This window comes from Ammodytes marinus (assembly GCF_949987685.1).
Source record: "Ammodytes marinus genome assembly, chromosome: 11".
NCBI classification, from domain to species: Eukaryota; Metazoa; Chordata; class Actinopteri; order Uranoscopiformes; family Ammodytidae; genus Ammodytes; species Ammodytes marinus.
The window spans coordinates 25,233,423-25,251,267 of NC_137215.1; the positions used below are offsets into that span (position 1 = coordinate 25,233,423).

Sequence of the window (17,845 nt, forward strand, 5' to 3'; positions counted from 1 at the left end):
TTACTGATATTAAAGCAAGAAGACACGACAGAGTTCATGTTTTATCACAGCAGTCATTTTGGGGTAGTGGGGCGGCTCTTTCTTGTGGTTATGGTGACATCAATGATATCACTGGTACATTCTTTTTTAATTTAATGTGTTGTGTGTGTGCCAGGCATGTGTGATGATACCACATTTATTTGAACTCGCTGGATTTAGTCAGACTTTTCTGGAACTGGCATTCATGGCAGTGACATGATTATCTCAGATTATTTGTGGGGAATGTATCTGCATGTTGTACTGAAGAGTGTGAGGGCCACAGGAGAGAAAGAGAAAGAAATATTAGAGAATAAGGGAAACATTACAAGACAATACAAGAGTCTTTGTTATAGATATAAGGAAGATAAAACCTACGAAGAACAATATTCTATACCTTCACTCTTAAACAGTGAAGTGCATTTATTAGTCGAGTTTAGAGGATTTTCCCTTTTAGGTTATAATTAGGTCTTATAGCAAAGATGCATCGTTTGTGTGATAGCATACTGTTTAGTTATTGGTACGGGAAGTTTGAATCTGTCCACATCTTTCCAGCTTCACCGCCGGCTTGAACTGTCCAGTTTATTCTCAACATTGTGTTGTGTATTCAGGTCATTGTATTTTCACTTTATTCTTCACATTTTGTTATTGCTCCTTTTCTTTTCTTTCCAGTGGCCCTACTACTCCTCTGTACTGTTGCCTAGTTAAAACGAGCTTAAGAATGAACATTGCAGCTCCTGTTGAGAGGGGAAAAGTAGTAAGACAGAGCAGAGCATCATAGAAATAAATACATAACATCTAGAAGACTTGAGGTATAAAGGGAGACAGAGAAGATAAGATAAAGGGAGACAAACAGTGTTGGGCTGGCAGGAGTGGACACCTTTTTGGCAGAGCTTTTGGGGCTGCATTCCTTCACACACAGAGACACAGAAAGCTCACGCTGGTTCTGGACAGACTTTTACAGGAACCAGGTCTAGTCTCTCCTCTCTCCCCCCTCCACCTCTCCCCTATAGAGTTCATAAGAGCCAGACTGTGCCTCCTCCTCCTGCATGCCTCACAGGCCTAACTCTTAACCATAACCCGGGCCAGACACACAGCTGGCTCCCATCAGCTCCCACACTAAGAGAACTCCTTTTTCTCACACAGCAGCCAAAGTGCTGTCACCCCCTTCCTCGACTCCCACTCTCCTGGCGCATACATATGATGTCATCCACAGTCAAGCTGTCAGTAAAACATAAGCAAACTTATGTAATGCTAAAGCTGTGTCTTTTGTGGGATTGAATATGCTGTACATCTTTTGACCCTACCTGGTTTATGACTCTGTTTGTATTCAACTTGGCTGCATTTCTGTTGTGTCTTAATGCTTGTGTGTGTGTGTGTTTGTGTGTGTGTTTTTTTTTTGTATTACTTGTGCAGGCTCTGCTCTCCTCTGAGCCCAAGTCGTCCAGTTGCAGTCTGTTGAAGATGACCATGAGACAGCTGATTGCTTTGGCCATGCCCTGTGCTGACAGGAACACCGACAGCTCCACTGTTCCACAGGTTTGACCACCACATGGCTATACAAGCACCAGGTCTAATACCTGCTCACATCTCACCAGGGAGACATGGTGTCTGTATTGATCAATTCTGAAAAAAAAACTAAAAATAACTTTGTCAGACCCATCATGATGGAGTTGGTTAGCACTGAGGAGACATTCCAGATGTCAAATTATGACACACTCACACTAAGCAATTGTACCATGCCTAAGAGCGATTGGCGGCTGAAGTCTACTTTGTTTGACTAGTCCACACTAGAGTACGGTGCACTTCCTTGGCCCATAGCTTCGGCACCGCACGGATGCTTCTGTACGAGCATGAGTATAGATAGTATTGTCAATTTATATAATACTTATAATACAGAAAAATGTGTCCACGTGAAAATATTAAAAAACATAATGACACAACGCACTAAAACCCAACCCCAATACCGCGCTTTTTCAAAAGCATATGAAACATTGTGTGCCCTTAGCGATAGACACTATTCTAATGGTCGTATGAATATTCTTTTTAATCTTTGAGTGATCTCTGTATATATGTAAGTGAATCTGCTCATTGTGTGATTGATTTGTGTTGATTTCTCCATGTGACTGTGTTGAATGGTTGAATGCTGTGTGTACCTCACTGCAGGTCCATGCTCTGAACATCCTGCGGGCTCTGTACAGAGACACTCGTCTGGGGGAAAACATCATTCCCTTCGTCTCCGATGGAATGCAGGCTTCTGTTCTAGGCTTCACCTCTCCGGTTTGGGCTGTGAGTATGGCATTTTATGTTGCTGTTGTTGTTGTTTTCTTACCTCTATCCATGAGTGTTGTGCGAATTTAGACAAATAAACAGTGTATCTAATATTTGGCAATCCTATTTACTGTACATCAATTTCAATAGACTTAATGTTATGTTCAGCACATGCTACTGCCTGTAAGATTGAATTAAAGTTTGACCATGATGGACAAAGTAAGGATGTACGGCAAGGCTTCTAAACCAATACACTGACAGTTTATGTATGTAAATTAGTGTATGCTTATTTATGTTCAATAATACCTGCAAATACACTTCTGTGTGTGCATAACATATGCACAATGGCATTGTGCAGTCTATACCAGCCCTTTATTAACTTGTGCAATAGGGCTATGTGCAATAACAGTATCACTTAATACCTTAGCACGTTAGCACTTAATACAACATTTTTATAGTTACCAAATGTCTGGTTTGTCGTGAGCACATTTTTGTTATGGTTTGTTTTGTATGTTTGTTTATTGTACTCCTTTGCTGTCACTTTTCATATTGTTTGATTGTGTTTGTGATATGTTTTGACTTATTATATGTGATATATTTGAAACCAACCTGCCAAAGGGTCTCAGTATGCAAATTATCCACTGGTTATAGTATTGCATGTTTACACAAGTGTTAATTAATAAGGACTGTCCCTAATTAAAAATAAAAAGTTGTGACTTGTGTTGTCATGATGTACTCACACTTACACACTCTTTCTCTGTGTCCTGTCCCCCTCTCTCCCAGGTGAGGAACTCCTCCACTCTGCTCTTCAGCACGCTCATCACAAGGATCTTTGGAGTGAAGAAAGGGAAGGACGAGCGCTCCAAAAAGAACAGGTCTGCTGCTCCTCTCCCTCTCAAACGGCTCAAGGTTACTGTAGAATGCATCAGTGCACAATGAGATGCTTACACTAGAATGCGAGAAGTACTGTACAAATCAGTGGTTATCAGACATGTATGCTGTAAATAAGGCCCAAAAGTTACAATAATTCATGTAAAACAACTCAGACCTCCATTTAATTCTGTTTATTAAATACTTTCAAGAATTTTCAACCGGTCAATTCCACTGCAGTTTCAGACATCTTCTCATCTTGGTGGTCTGTGTTCCTAACTGTGTAACTGTGTCTTCACCACTTTACCTTACACCGAGTTTGAATATCTACATTTTCAGAGCTATGCTGTCTAGAAATAGAATATACTGAATCTGTATTTTTTTGCACGTCAACAGTTATCAATTTTACACTGATTGAAGCCAATTCGAAGAATGAATTTAGAGCATGTTAAACCAAGGGAAAATATATTTGTTCCACCAGGGGGCACTATTGGAACATCATACACATGCAAGTTTATCTCTAGTCAAACTCCACTGCTGATCGTTGCATGTGGAGATGCAGGACATCAGTAGGAGGAAAGGACACTGTAAGCAGAGAAAAAAAGGGCTGCGTCATGTAAAATAGAAACACACAGTACCAATGTATTATTATGAACAGACTTGCTACCATCACTGTTGTAACAGTTGTATGCCCACGTATAGTACAGCAACATTTGTTTCTAATGTGTGCCATCTTAAAAACCAAAAATCCTAGACACAAAAAGCCACATGTCTGCTCTTGTGATGGCAGATGACACATCTGTGAACATTATGGTCTGGGAGTAGAGAAATGTCTGTCGCACAGTTTGGCAAAACTTGTCAGGGAAGACAACTAATGTGAAACAGTATCTAATCCATAGACCAGGCAGCATGAATGAAACCTTTCATAACATAGATAGATAATCCATGTCTTGTTTTTTTGATACAGTAAATCACTGTCAGTTTGTCATTGATGTGAAATTGTGTTTGTGTTCGTTGTTGCTTTGTTTGTCAAAGCAAAAGTGTTGAGATTACCAGAAACCAAAGCCATTAAGATACATATCCAAAATGTTCTTTCCAGCATGTCAATACTATTTTTGTTACTGTAGCTGTCAGTTGAGGGATATCTCATTTTGGAGTGTTTTTGTATATATATACATATATATACACACACACACACACACACACACACACACACACACACACACACACACATATATATGATTATCTGCAACAGTCACTCATTTTAAATTAGGTCGAGTTGTGCAGATGATGTATCCGGTTAAAGTGTTTTAGTTTTATTTAGAAGGCTCTCAGTTGTTGTTCCCGCTTTTTCAAGGATTGTTTGAATAGTTGTGGAGTGTGTCTTTGAGATCCTTGGAAAAGTTATCAAAAATACTTTGTCAAACAACCATCCATGTAACTGTAAAACCTTGATAATGAAAGTGACAGCAGACCTAGGTCATGTGATTTTCTCTCGTGTATTTTGGGATTTGTTGTATCTAAATTAGATGCATGACAGGTGGAGTTAAACACATGGAATGCTGCAACACATTACACAGGATAATTTATTCACAGGGAGATATCTGAGGCTATATCAGGCGCCCATAAACGCATGTGTTATTTGCTGCTATCACATAGTGGAATTACTTCCTATTCTTAGTATTTTATGACATAATTTGCACATAATAAATCTAGGTTTTGTGTCTAGCCAAGTAAATAAATGCTAAGCGATTGTACCTGAACTTTAGTTTTTAGCCCGCTTTGTGCACCTTTGGAGATTTGTTCACTTTTTCAGCTGACATTAGCATTAAGATAATGGCCCCACAGTACCGCACAGCCTTATAGAGATGCTAGCTTGGATGATAGATGTTGAAAAAAAAAAATAACAGCATGCTAGCATTTACATTATCATGATGTTTGTATGATTTAAGAGTAATAGTCTGAGGATTGAAATACTTTGTGTTGACAATTTGACAGCATTTCCATTCAATTCTGCTTTAATTACATTGAACCACATCCTTCGGCTAATGTCAGGTGTTAGCTTAATCATATTGAGCTAGGCTAACTAAAATGGTGAACATTGTAAACATAATACCTGCTAAACAACAGCATCTTAGCATTGTCACTGCGAACATGTTAGCATGCTAACAGTAGCATTTAAGTAAAGTAGAGCCTCAAAGAGCCATTAGCCAGTAGGCTGCGTGGAAAAATAAACATGCAGCGTGGGCCTTGTGCTGCTTAAAAACATGGCATATGAAACTTTTTACAAGGATATCATCTTATCATGTAGTTTCCAGAACACATTATAAGAAACATGAACAATAATATGCTTGTAGTGTTTGGCTTGAGGCCTATATGATAGTTGTATGGAGGTCTATATTGGGCTCAGATGTGGTTTGTTAGCCCGCGGATAATCCAGGGTAACGTTTCACATGCCGCTCCGGGCCCTGGTTCCCCTTTCACTGTGTTTCTATTGGCTGTGGTGCTGAAGGCCTCTCAATGCTCTCAGGCAAGCCAAGGCTGCTGCTGTTTGTCTTGTCTGTTTTCACTTGTGTTGTTAGTCCACTGTGCCTCCCTTTGTACAGCTCTGTTATCTCCCCCTCCTCTTGTCTGCTTCTTTCTTTCTTATTATTACTGTGTGGGCTGATGTTGATGAAGCACGTGGGAGATTGTTTGTTTGTGTGTGTGTGTGTGTGTGTGTGTGTACGCGCGCTGTGGTTAATGACACATGATTAAAATGGAAAATTAGCATTGAACTCTAACTTGTATTTTGGGGTGGCTTTTCCAATGCTGCTTGCTTCATGTTTATTTGAATATTTTTGGTTTAGGAATGATTATATGTATTGCCACGGTCAGTGCATCTCATCGTATTGACCTGAAATTGGTGAGGGAACATTGCGTGTGTGAGCAAGCAAAAGCTGCAACTCATTTGTGAGTGTGTCTTTTGGAGTTTGTCCACTCCTTTCCACAGTCGCTTGTACGTCTGGTCTCTGTTATTACCACGATTTTACGGTTGTGATCTCTGGTTGCAGAAAATGCGATGTGACAGCTTGTCCAGTGTAGTTTGTGTGTGTGTGTGTGTGTGTGTGTGTGTGTGTGTGTGTGTTTCCGTTTTCCTCTCACACAAAGCCAGTTTATTTACAGAATTGTGTGTGTTATTAGAAGGCCGAGTTTCTTGCTGTCCCTGGGAAATTCTTGCTGTGTATTTTACATAGTAACTTGAATCCAGACGTGGATCTTGGTTCCAGCAAGCCAAGACTCAGGCCTCCTCTGCTCTGTGCGTTGATGTTCCTCTTGATATCATTAGCTGAAGTGAATACAAACAAAGCTGACGGAGCGAAGATTGCTGTCTGCATTCCAACCCAAAGCTCACTTTACACTACTACTCGTGCTCTTCTTACATGCAAGAATGTGCGTATGGAGATAACTTGGGTGCTTTTGAAAACCAACAAACAAACGAGATGGACAATACTGCACGCTCACAAATTGTATCTCTCTGGTAAAATATTGGAGGGTATTTTTGGTCCTTTTGGGCCTTGTGTGTGTGTTTATTTATATATGGACACATCGATTCATTAGACTTTAGCCCAGATTTTAAACTTATGTTTCCTCTGGCTTTGACTTATTTATTTTGTATACTTAAATTTTCAATCAAATGGTCTATTTCAATAAATATTCTATCCATTTCTTCCATCTTGCTAAGTATACATCTTTTTGCAATCCTAGCAAGAAAGTCAGTCTTTCCATTTTCATGAATTTTTAAAGAATTTCAAGCTAATCTTCTATAGAAGGATCTACCTGTAACCATTAAATGATGTTGTTGTTAACCCTGCTATTTGTTTACCTACACTTTTGATGAGTTTCTTGGTTTTATTTTGAGCTTTTAGGATCCTGAGCGAACTATGTCTTTTAGATGGTCTGTTAGTTTGATATCCATTATTGCTCCACAGCCTATATTTATATAAGTGTGTGTGTGTGTGTGTGTGTGTGTGTGTGTGTGTGTGTGTATTTATTCTTCTTACCTTGTGTTACTACTACTATTCTTACCGGGCCTCTTCACTTCTCCTCTGTCCCCTGCTGTGACCCTTAGCCCTCTTACCCCGTCTAATCTGCTCCGACACGACCCCTGACCTGTGGCCTCCAGGCAGCAGCGTCTCATTAGAGAGCTGCTGAGGAGGGGAGGGGAGCACACACACACACACACACACACACACACACACACACACACACACACACACACACACACACACACACACACACACACACACACACACACACACACACACACACACATTGTATCTGCACATGCATTCCGCGTATCTCCAATGTTTAAGGATACATACAAAACATAACATTTTATTTTTTAGTTGAATAATTTTTTGCACTTCTTGTTTCCGTTTGCAGTGACCATGTGTTTGCACTGTAAGTGTGTGCATGTGTCAGGTCACAGGAGGTGAGGAGCCTGTCATATCCAGCTTGAAAGTTTTTTTCTTTTTAAACCTAAACACATGACTCACTTTCCTACCATGACAGTGCCTGCTGCTAACTTGAACCGGGTCTGTGTGTGTGTGTGTGTGTGTGTGTGTGTGTGTGTGTGTGTGTGTGTGTGTGTGTGTGTGTGTGTGTGTGTGTGTGTGTGTGTGTGTGTGTGTGTGTGTGTGTGTGTGTGTGTGTGTGTGTGTGTGTGTGTGTGTGTGTGTGTCTGTGTGTGTGTCTGTGTCTGTGGGTGTGAAGGAGAGAGAGAGAGCGCGTGTGTGCTTGTTTTTGTACGCGAGTCCAGAATCAGTGGCAGTAGTGACTGTAGCAGTGTGCCATCTCCCCGGTCTTGTGATGGTGTGCTTGGCAGAGCCGACCTCTTCCCTTTAGGAGCGACTTGATTTAGACGAGCGGGAGTTAAAAAAAGCCTTTTTATTGGGCCCTGAGGCTGAATGGCGGTCGCAGCAGCAAAGCCGCCAGCGTTTAATATAAAGTTTGTCATTTTATTGACAGTCGTGTGTGTGTGTGTGTGTGTACGTGGTGCGAGCGACAACATGAGCACAAACACACGTGGCACAGTATGTGTGCTGCATGCTACACAAGCGTAAGTGTTTATTTGTAGCAAGCATAAGGACTATGTATTTAGGACAGAGGCCTCCGCCTTATCAGAGCTACTCATTTGACTCCAGGCACTATCTCCATCATTTCCCATCCTCTGTCTGCTATAGAGGTATTTGGAACTTTTAGTCCTTAATCATAACTATCAGGTCATTTAATCATCAACAATCTTAGTTGGATCAAATCAAACCCACTAAGTTCCTGAATATTTCGACTATTTCGACTGTGATTTATGGGTGCATTCTATTTTATACACTTAATGTGTTGCGTTTTTTTTATAGCTTGGGTAGACCAGTCTGATCTTATGCAAGCCTCACATTTCTTTCTCCATTCTCCTTGGGGAGGAGCCCAGGAGCCCACTAAAAAATGCCTCATTTTGACCTAACGTTTGTCTCTTATGGTGGAAGGCAGCTTCTGATTGGTTCTTGTAGTTGTCAGTCTAGCCTTGTGAGACCAGCCACGTATCACAAGCGTATTCGTCGATCGATGTTGACGCCAACAACTACAGGCTAGTGTTTATACAGTATACTTCCTTCAAATTCTTCCTTTTCTTTATTATTTCTTTACTTTCTACGATTTTTGGGCTTTTATCCCCCCCCCCCCCTCGGTTTTCTTCAATATGATGGGGCTTTTGCTCCAAAAAGAGCTATTATTAAGTGGACCTTCATTTTAATAAATGTTTTCAGGAAAAACATCCAATGTCTCTTTCCGTTTCATGGTAGTTGTAGTTATGTTTAACTATGGATGTATTGTAGTTTAAAGGGCCCCTCCAGATATCTTACACGTCACAGTTAGTTGTTTGTTTTTTGTCCCAGGGAGGACTGCATAGTCTGTGAGCGCTGTGGTATAATGTCTCTCAAGTAGCTCTGCAGGAGTAGTCTTGTCTCTGAGCTACAACATAAATCTTTTGCTACAAACGAGGCTCTTACTCCAACCAGAGATGCCTTAATGTTGAATTATGGAACTAAAAAACCATAAACTACGGAGAGCCCCCCCCAACACATGTTTTTCCTCTTATGCATACATTTGAAAAATCTAGTGTTTCAGGACTTTGGCAGCTCTGTACATAAGAAAGGGCCAGTTAGAAACAATCTGTATGTGTGTGTTCTCGGGTGACTGTATGTCTAAATGCCCTCATCGCTGATAAAAAAAAAACCCAACTCATGTTCTTTCTCTCTATCTCTCTATCCCCTCAGGATGACGGGCCGAGAGTTCTTCACTCGTTTTCCGGCGCTCTATCCGTTCCTCCTGAACCAGCTGGAGGAGGCTGCAGCCACGGTGGAAAGGTGAGGCGCGCTCCCTCTCTATCCACAGTCCCACTCATTCAGCCCTCTGCCGTGGCTTTCCATCTTTTATTTTTTATTCAAGCCTTACAAGACATTTTTTTTTTGTTCTTAATTTGAAAACGAAGAGGAAGAGGTGTCGATGTATTTTTTCTTCAAGCAAAGATATATAAATGACATACGACGGCCTAAATGAGATGAAACCATGGATCCATCCTGCCTTGCACCATCAACCATTGAACGTCGCTTTAATCCCCTTTCCTCCCCATTCTGATGCTCGGTTTTAACTTCAGCATGTTGTCTTGACCACGTCTACCTGCCTAAATGCATTTAGTTGCGGCCATGTGATTGGAAGATAAGCTTTTTGTTTTTATAAGCAATTGAACAGGTTTACCTAATAAAGTGGCCGGTGAGTGTATATCATTTTAAAAACACATCATTTAGACTGCATCTGTAAGGAAGTTAACGAAGGGTCCCCAAATTTAGCCAAAATGCTGAAGTTTGTCCACATGTGTTCACCTTATTCCTTCCTTAAGTGAAGAGTGTTCGGGGATCTCTTTCTTTTTCCAGTGCATGAGCAGCAGTGTCTTTTCAATGATGAGACTATAGGATAGGACACACTGTTGTGTATAACTTAGTTTTTTGAAGTCATCAGAGGATGGTTTTGGATCTAATAGTTTCTTACCGTTGTTGGACACATGAACTATTCTCTGTAATCAAGTAGCGTTGCCCTGGATTTGAGCTCTTGTGTGGGCAGTTTTTTATTTTTCCCCAAAGTATCACTTGCTCAACCGACAGACTTATTTGCTCAAAGCACAAGACTTTACGGCCGAATAAAGTAGATGTCTTGTCGAGATTTACTTGAGTTTTTCTAGCGTAGGGGAGTTGATTCCACCGAGGTTCATTGGCCTTATCTCATTTAGCTCGGTTTCAAGAACTCCCTTTTTTTTAAAAGCATTTGAGTCGTCCAACAGCTCCCCGGGCGGCCTTATCTTAATATGGATCCAATTAATTGAATGCTCTTCCAGACCGGACTCTTTTTCACAATTCTCCCTTTCGACCCCTTGTTAAAACATTCGACAATTTTCCCACGGAACCAGAGCCCCGGCTGTCCGACTTCCAAAAACAGAGCAATTACGCCATGCTGTAGCAATACACAGCTGGACTGGAGGCAAGAGAGCTGCTGTTAGTGGCCACTGGCTTCAGACACACAGGCTTGTTGAAGAGACAGTACAAGTGCATTTCCCAAAAATACATCACAAGATATGAAATATTATAGAAATGAGATTTGGAAGGTCTGGGAAGGTTGTACTTTGAAAATCCACATACTCTTGAGTCCAATCTGCAATTGAATGTATGACATTTTCATCTTTACACACATACACCTGTCACATATCTGTGTATCATGCATGTACACGCGCGCGCACACACACACACACGCACACGCACACGCACACGCACACACACACACACGCACATTTCAAATTCCTATTTGAATTTTCTTAGTATAGCAAATGCAACCAAGTTTATCTGTAGAACTTTTTTCAGATCCATGCCCGTTATTTCAATCTGCAGAGCAGTGATTTGTTGCGTGTACACACACACACCGTCTTATCGGCCACTCGCTCTTCTTCCAAAGAAATCACTTTTCATATTCCAAATACTTTCTTCTAATATTGCCAAACAACTCTGCTGATTTATTGGTCTGAGAGCTAACTGCATGCTAAGCCAAAGCTTTACTTAACTGTAGAGCCTCCTCTGTGTCTCTGCTACTTGCATCCCTGTCTCTAGTTTCCTTAAATGAAGACTGAAGGTCAGCTTTCTGTTTCCACTCTCTTTTTAAAAGATGTAAAAAACTAAAATAACCCCTTTCATCAAAGGTCCGTGTCCTGGGGATGATTGAGGAGTTTGGGGTAGAGAGGGCAGACATTCATTGGAGGACCTCCACATGGTATTTGAGAGCGAGCGTTAAATGAGTGTTCCTGCCTCCAGCTGTGTCCTGACAAGGCCCATAATGTCCCCCCCCCCCACCTTACAGTCTAACCCTGACATCACATCCTGTCCCCGTTGTGCTCAAACTACACTGTGACGCTAAACACATTAGACCGCTCACTAATTGGGGCTGCTATTACATTTCCCATCATGTCGATCCATGGCGTTCCCCTGTGGACGCTTCCCTGTGTTGTTGAATGAAGTAATGAAAAGCACCAGTTGTTTTGGTAGGGGGTCTGTTGTGTTCTACCATACGTCACTTCTAATGACAAGGCCCCCGAAGGACACATGGCTCTCCTGACACTCATTAGAGCTACAGCGTACATGCTTACACAGACCTACATAAAGCTCCATCGCAGGCGCTCCCTAAATTGTAAACACCGTGATAATCCCATACTGTAAGATGCTATTTTCACCATGCACACCGCTAACGTAGCTACGCTGCTAATTTTTTTGTGGCGTTATCAAAGTGGCTACGAGGAACTTTCAGTTTGTGTTCATTCTAGCAGCTACCTTGCTCAAAAGCTTTTAAGTTTTTACAACGCCACACTGTTACTGTGAAAACTTACCCGGACAAATAAAAAACGATATAAAAATAGCATTGTTTGCGCTGATGGTCTTGTTTGCTGTTAGACGTAATGTATGACCATCAGAGGAAAAAATGAGACTCTTTCGGAAATATTTCAAAGTTCCTCGTAGCACCTTTAACCAAGATGAAGTCAAAAACATCAGAAAGAGGAAACTCACTGAACATTTATAGAGTTGATTGATGACTTATTCAACGGCTGAAGATTGAACACAGCTGCTCTGGAGGCAAATATTCCTGATACCTGATATTCTAAGATTTTAGTCATTTTCCTCCCTCTGCGCTCCCCTCCCTCCTTCCCCTCACACTGCGAGGGTCTGGGAGAGGAGCTGTGGAGCCAGTTTCCATTCTGACTCAGTTGGCGGCCATGAGATCTGGAGGGAGGATGGATAAGGAGATGACTGTGTCGCAGTGTGGGTGGTTTGAGATATGCACTGTGTATTAAAAGAGAAATTTAAGCCTGTGATACTTTGGTTTGGAATTTTGATTACTTGTGGTTTTTTTTATGTGTCCAATTCAAAATGTGGACAACACCCTAGATCTACTGCCAGGGTGCTTATTTTTTCCTCCGCTACAATGGCTGCAGCATATCAACATACAGTAGTGAAAGGAACTTTAAAGGAACATTTCGATGTTACGACCAGACATACTTGTGAGTGTTGGATGAGATGATCTATACCACTCTCACGTCTGCAGCTAAATATGAATCTAGAGCTAGAGGGTTTAGCTTTGCTTAGTGCCGTTTGAAGACTGGAACACGCTCCATCTGCAATTCTGCAGACATGTTTGAACAACACTTTCAGACATATTTGAAGCAAAGTACTGTTTGTGCTGAAAGAAACATTGTGTAAATACACAGCCTAGGCTCTGTAAACGGGTATGTAAACAAAGGGGGCCCTTCGTAGCTAGCAGCATAGGTTCTGTATTAACATTTTTTTTTAAAGCTCGCACACATCACGGACAGGTTACGGCACGTGACGAGATATTCACTGATTTGAACAAAAATTGATAACAAGGCAGAGTTTTCAAGAACTGCTGACTCCACCTTTAAAGAGGACCTATGATGCTTTTTGACTTTTATGACCTATAAACGTTGTTATGATGATTCATAGTCATGCTTAACCATACTAAATTATCAAATAATGACTTACATGCATTTCGACGTATTCCCTGCTGACCGTCTGGGGTGTCTGTGCAGAGCACTAAACACTATTCTAGCCAGTCGAGAAGTCACGTCTTCAAAGCGGTCTACCCTTTCATAATTTGTGACGTCGCAAAAAAATGTGTGAAGTCACCACGCGGATGTTTCCATGTATGGTAATGCTGTCACTTCCCTGTTCGCGTCTGCCTCGCGCCCTTATAGGTCCATGCTCGCGCTTCCCGCCACTGAAAGTGTTCCGGAAGGAAGGTAACCAATCACAACGGAGTGGGGTTTGCAGGAGGGGGGGAGGGGAGCGGAGATTGCCGAAGCACAGGCGGAGGGAGCGGAGATGGCCGATGCACACACACTCAAGTGTTGACAGGATGTGCTGGATCGCCAAAATAAGAGAAAGAGCTTCCCGAAAATCTACATAGTTTTTTGTGATGTGATTCGTGTCAGGTTGCTCTATAGCAGTGTAAAACAAGAAATTAAGACCAGAAAAGTAGTATAATAGGTCCTCTTTAAGGCCCTTTATACTGTCACAGCATTCCATACATTTACAGCCCAGTTGTCCATGATCTAAAGTCTCCGTTCATTATTCACTACCGCCACCTGCATTTCAGGTGATCTGACTGTGTGTGTGTGTGTGTGTGTTTAGTGACAGCGGCCATGTGAAGCTTCACCCCAGTCTGTTCTTGCTGCTTCTGGTGCTCAGTCGACTCTACCCGTCTCCCATGGACGGATCCTCTTCACCTCTGGGACTCGCTCCTTTCATGCCCTTCATCATCAGGTGAGTCTTAGTACCAGACACACACAAACACGGACACACATTCATGTTCAACATACATTTAAAATGTACATACACCAATATGTTTTTTTTATTTGAACAAAAAAATCCATGTAATTATAATTTGCACTTGTGCACTGAAATAGTAAAATCAAGCTGCAATCATTCATACAAATGTATTTTCATTGTGTAGTGCCCCCCCCCAAAAAAACCTTTTTATTTCTCACAGTGCCATTGCTGACAACTCCCTTCTTTCAGCCTCTGTCTGAAACGTTCCAATTTAGAGCCTTTAGAAGAAAAAAAAAAGCTCAGTCTGTTCTTATTGGCCCTGAATCTAACTGCCGGTTTGAATGAAGAGAGGATTGTTTTTACTTTGGGAGTCTCCACACACTTATTAATGTTGAAAAAGTAGATTTTGCATTATAAGTGACCGAAAACAACGCAAATATTGTTGATACTGAAATATACTTTAGTTAAAAAAAAAACGTGCAGTTCACAAATGAATATACACACACCACTTAGCCTAAGATCTTCTAAGTTAACCACGTGGCTACATTATCTGTCTTCACAATACGTGGTCATTCTCTGCTTGTTTTGTCTTGTTTGCGTCAGAATCCGGTTTGTGTAACTTTCTTTCTATTCCATGCTGCTACTTTACATCTGTCAAATCGGTGCCTTACATCATAAAAGAATATCATGTCATTAAAGAAAAACATCTCAACTCCTAACAGCTCCACTTGTCCGGGCAGCGCTGCTAAAATGACCAGCGGGACAATATGCAGCATGTGAACGGGTGTATATCAGCAGCCTCCTCCCTTGTGTCATCGCTATCAATGAGAACGTGTTTCCACTCAGCTCCAATGCTTAGCAAGGTTAAAACCTGAAACATTAGCACGTGGAATGTTCTATCAAATCCAATTTGGGGGTCACACACCTGCTCTCTCAACCGCGGCGTAGCACGTCTCATACAACAACAACGCTTCTCATTCTAAGTATAGAAACAATCGCATAGACAAAACACCTGCAGTCTAAACATTAGTGTGTGTGTGTGTGTGTGTTCTTTTGATTTGTTTGCACAGGTGCTTCTGCATTTTTTCTTATATCAAAACGTGTCTCGCTTCGTTCCTTTGCTCTGGTTTCGACGCGTACACTCCTTGAAAATTAATTTTATGTATCACCAACCTGCTATAAAAAATAAGATTATTTTTGTACGTGTGGCTTTGTCAAATGTATTTTATTTTCTCCACATGTAAGAGAAACACCTGTATAGTTTGAGTTACCATATGCAGCCGGTTTCTGTGTGTTTGCTTGTTCCGTCTTGTGCTTGGCTGATAAGATAGTGGGCTACTTCTTTTTTATCAGAACTGGTCTCTGTGTTTACAGGGGGAGTGAATCTTCCAGAATGGGAACTTTGCGGTTACAGCCTTCGCTTTTTTCCACATTCCAGAGATGTAGAAGGCTACAAATATTATTGCTACATGTTCATCTACTGCACCTGCAAAAAAATCCAACTGAAGCTTATATAGCCCATAAACACACGCATTTTGCTTTGCTGTTCTTGTGAGGACGTCAATAAGCTCAATACATTCCCTAATACATAAGGCCTTTACCATAACAGCCTCATACCCAAGACGTACCAGACTGTAGACATGAACATCAATAGTAGAAAAACCAAACAACTGGCAACAATCACACAATGGACCTCCCCAAAAAATTTCGGAAAACAATTGTAAAAAAAAAATGAAATACTTAGTTTTCACTGTGGTCTGATCCCTTGTGATTATATTTAGCACAAGTTACAACTCAAACGGTGTCCCAAGCCAATCTCTCTCTCCCACATGAAGAATACCAAATTACTCAGAACTCCCCTCCTCTGCCAGCATATTTCTCCCACATCATTTTGTTCATCAAAGTCCAAGAATGGTCCCCAAACCTCTTTTAAAAGTATCTTGTCTACCCCTAACCATATACAGTATGTTATTCTTTTCACTGTTTGGCAAGCAGACATTTCTCTAAACCATAAACCAATACTCAGCCTATTCACACTTTTCCAAGTGAGAGATATCAACCGTTTTCTCTTGCAAGTTCTTATAACTCACTCTTTACATAAGGACCTGTTTGGTACAACCCCAGGATAAATACTTTGGGTTGGAGAGGCAAATTTACCAACGCTATTTGAAATATCATATGCACTCGTAGCATAGATCTGTGTTTACCATATTCAATGTAGGTAACTTAGCAGGGGTAACATATGTTTGCATTAGCCAATTACATTGATATAATTTCTTCTTCTTAACCTTTATTTATACAGGTATATCCCATTGAGACCGAAGACTGTTTTGCAAGGGAGACCTGTTTCCCTTTCCCACGTTACCATTCACACACACATTCATACACCGATAGCAGGCTAACTATCGACATTCACAAGGCCACCACGAGGCAAGGTGGGTTAAGTGTCTTGCCCAAAGACACAACAATGATACACGTGGCAGGGCGGGGATCGAACCTCCAACCCTTTGATCATCGGCCAACCCGCTCTACCAACTGAGCCACAGTTGCCCCTAATTTAAGCCTAGTATGTATGTACTGTTTATGATCCTTAATACAAACGCTACTCCAATCTTACAATGACATGTCCTCCTGGATGTCTTCCTTTCATTAGTTAAGGTTGTGCACAGGAGATCCGGTAAGCTGAGATTCTCCCATTACTGTTGCAATTGGTCAATAAAATATTTCTAAAGTGGACAGAGGGCCACATGCCCATTATAAACCCTGTACACTTAATGTTAACCCTAAAACGGAGTCCCAATCCGAACAAAGGACACACACAAATACACATCCATATGCCATTCAAACATTCACTGTGCATTTAAATATATGCAAATATGTATATAAATATAACACACCTTATACAAATCATTATTATACCCTATTTACACAAACGCTTTTCTATTATGTAACCCACCACCACAAAGTGTTATGCAAATGTGTGCAAACTAAAACCACTGGAGTGTCCGCTATGGGGGCTGCGATACACTTGCCCACAGAGCTCCGTTTGGGAGACAGAGTTGCTTTCAGTCGTAACACCAGGCTTGCCAACAAACTCAGTCGGGGATGTTTTGTGGATGGAATGCTGGCAAAGGAGGATCTGGGGAGGGAGATAATGTGATCCTACTCACGTGCTGGCAGGGCACAGGGTTAAAACACAGGTGAACAGAATCGGCCGTCTGCTCCACGTGTGTACGAGTGGAATATTTCACCTATCACAATCATGTGTGTGTGCAGACAAACTTCTACTTTGTAGAAAATGGAAGATGTCAAGGATGTCAAAGCTTTCCAGTTTGGATAACTCAAGCACCATAGTGTGATTTATGGAGGAGAAGAGAAGGACACCAAAGCTGTGTGTGTTGACGGACGGCCCGGAGCAACTACCCATCACCAGTTAGCTCTGAGTGTGTGTGTGTGTGTGTGTGTGTGTGTGTGTGTGTGTGTGTGTGTGTGTGTGTGTGTGTGTGTGTGTGTGTGTGTGTGTGTGTGTGTGTGTGTGTGTGTGTGTGTGTGTGTGTGTGTGTGTGTGTGTGTGTGTGTGTGTGTGTGTGTGTGTGTGTGTGTGTGTGTGTGTGTGTGTGTGTGTGTGTGTGTGTGTGTGTGTGTGTGTGTGTGTGTGTGTGTGTGTGTGTGTGTGTGTGTGTGTGTGTGTGTGTAGGATAGTACCTTGAGGTTGGAATGCTCTTCTGACGGTTTAGATAAAGGAACTTAAGTCTGGGTTCTTTTATCTAGTGTGG

General features: G+C 41.5%; 1 protein-coding gene across 1 annotated transcript in view; it reads left to right on the forward strand.

Annotated features, from left to right (window-relative positions):
- thada (THADA armadillo repeat containing) overlaps positions 1-17,845 on the forward strand; it is a 107,518-nt gene that overhangs the window by 36,353 nt on the left and 53,320 nt on the right. The window contains exons 25-29 of the mRNA XM_080036353.1: positions 1,432-1,554; positions 2,182-2,304; positions 3,070-3,161; positions 9,468-9,557; positions 13,932-14,063. Of these exons, the coding sequence (XP_079892479.1) occupies positions 1,432-1,554; positions 2,182-2,304; positions 3,070-3,161; positions 9,468-9,557; positions 13,932-14,063 (560 nt within the window). The remainder of the gene's footprint in view (positions 1-1,431; positions 1,555-2,181; positions 2,305-3,069; positions 3,162-9,467; positions 9,558-13,931; positions 14,064-17,845) is intronic.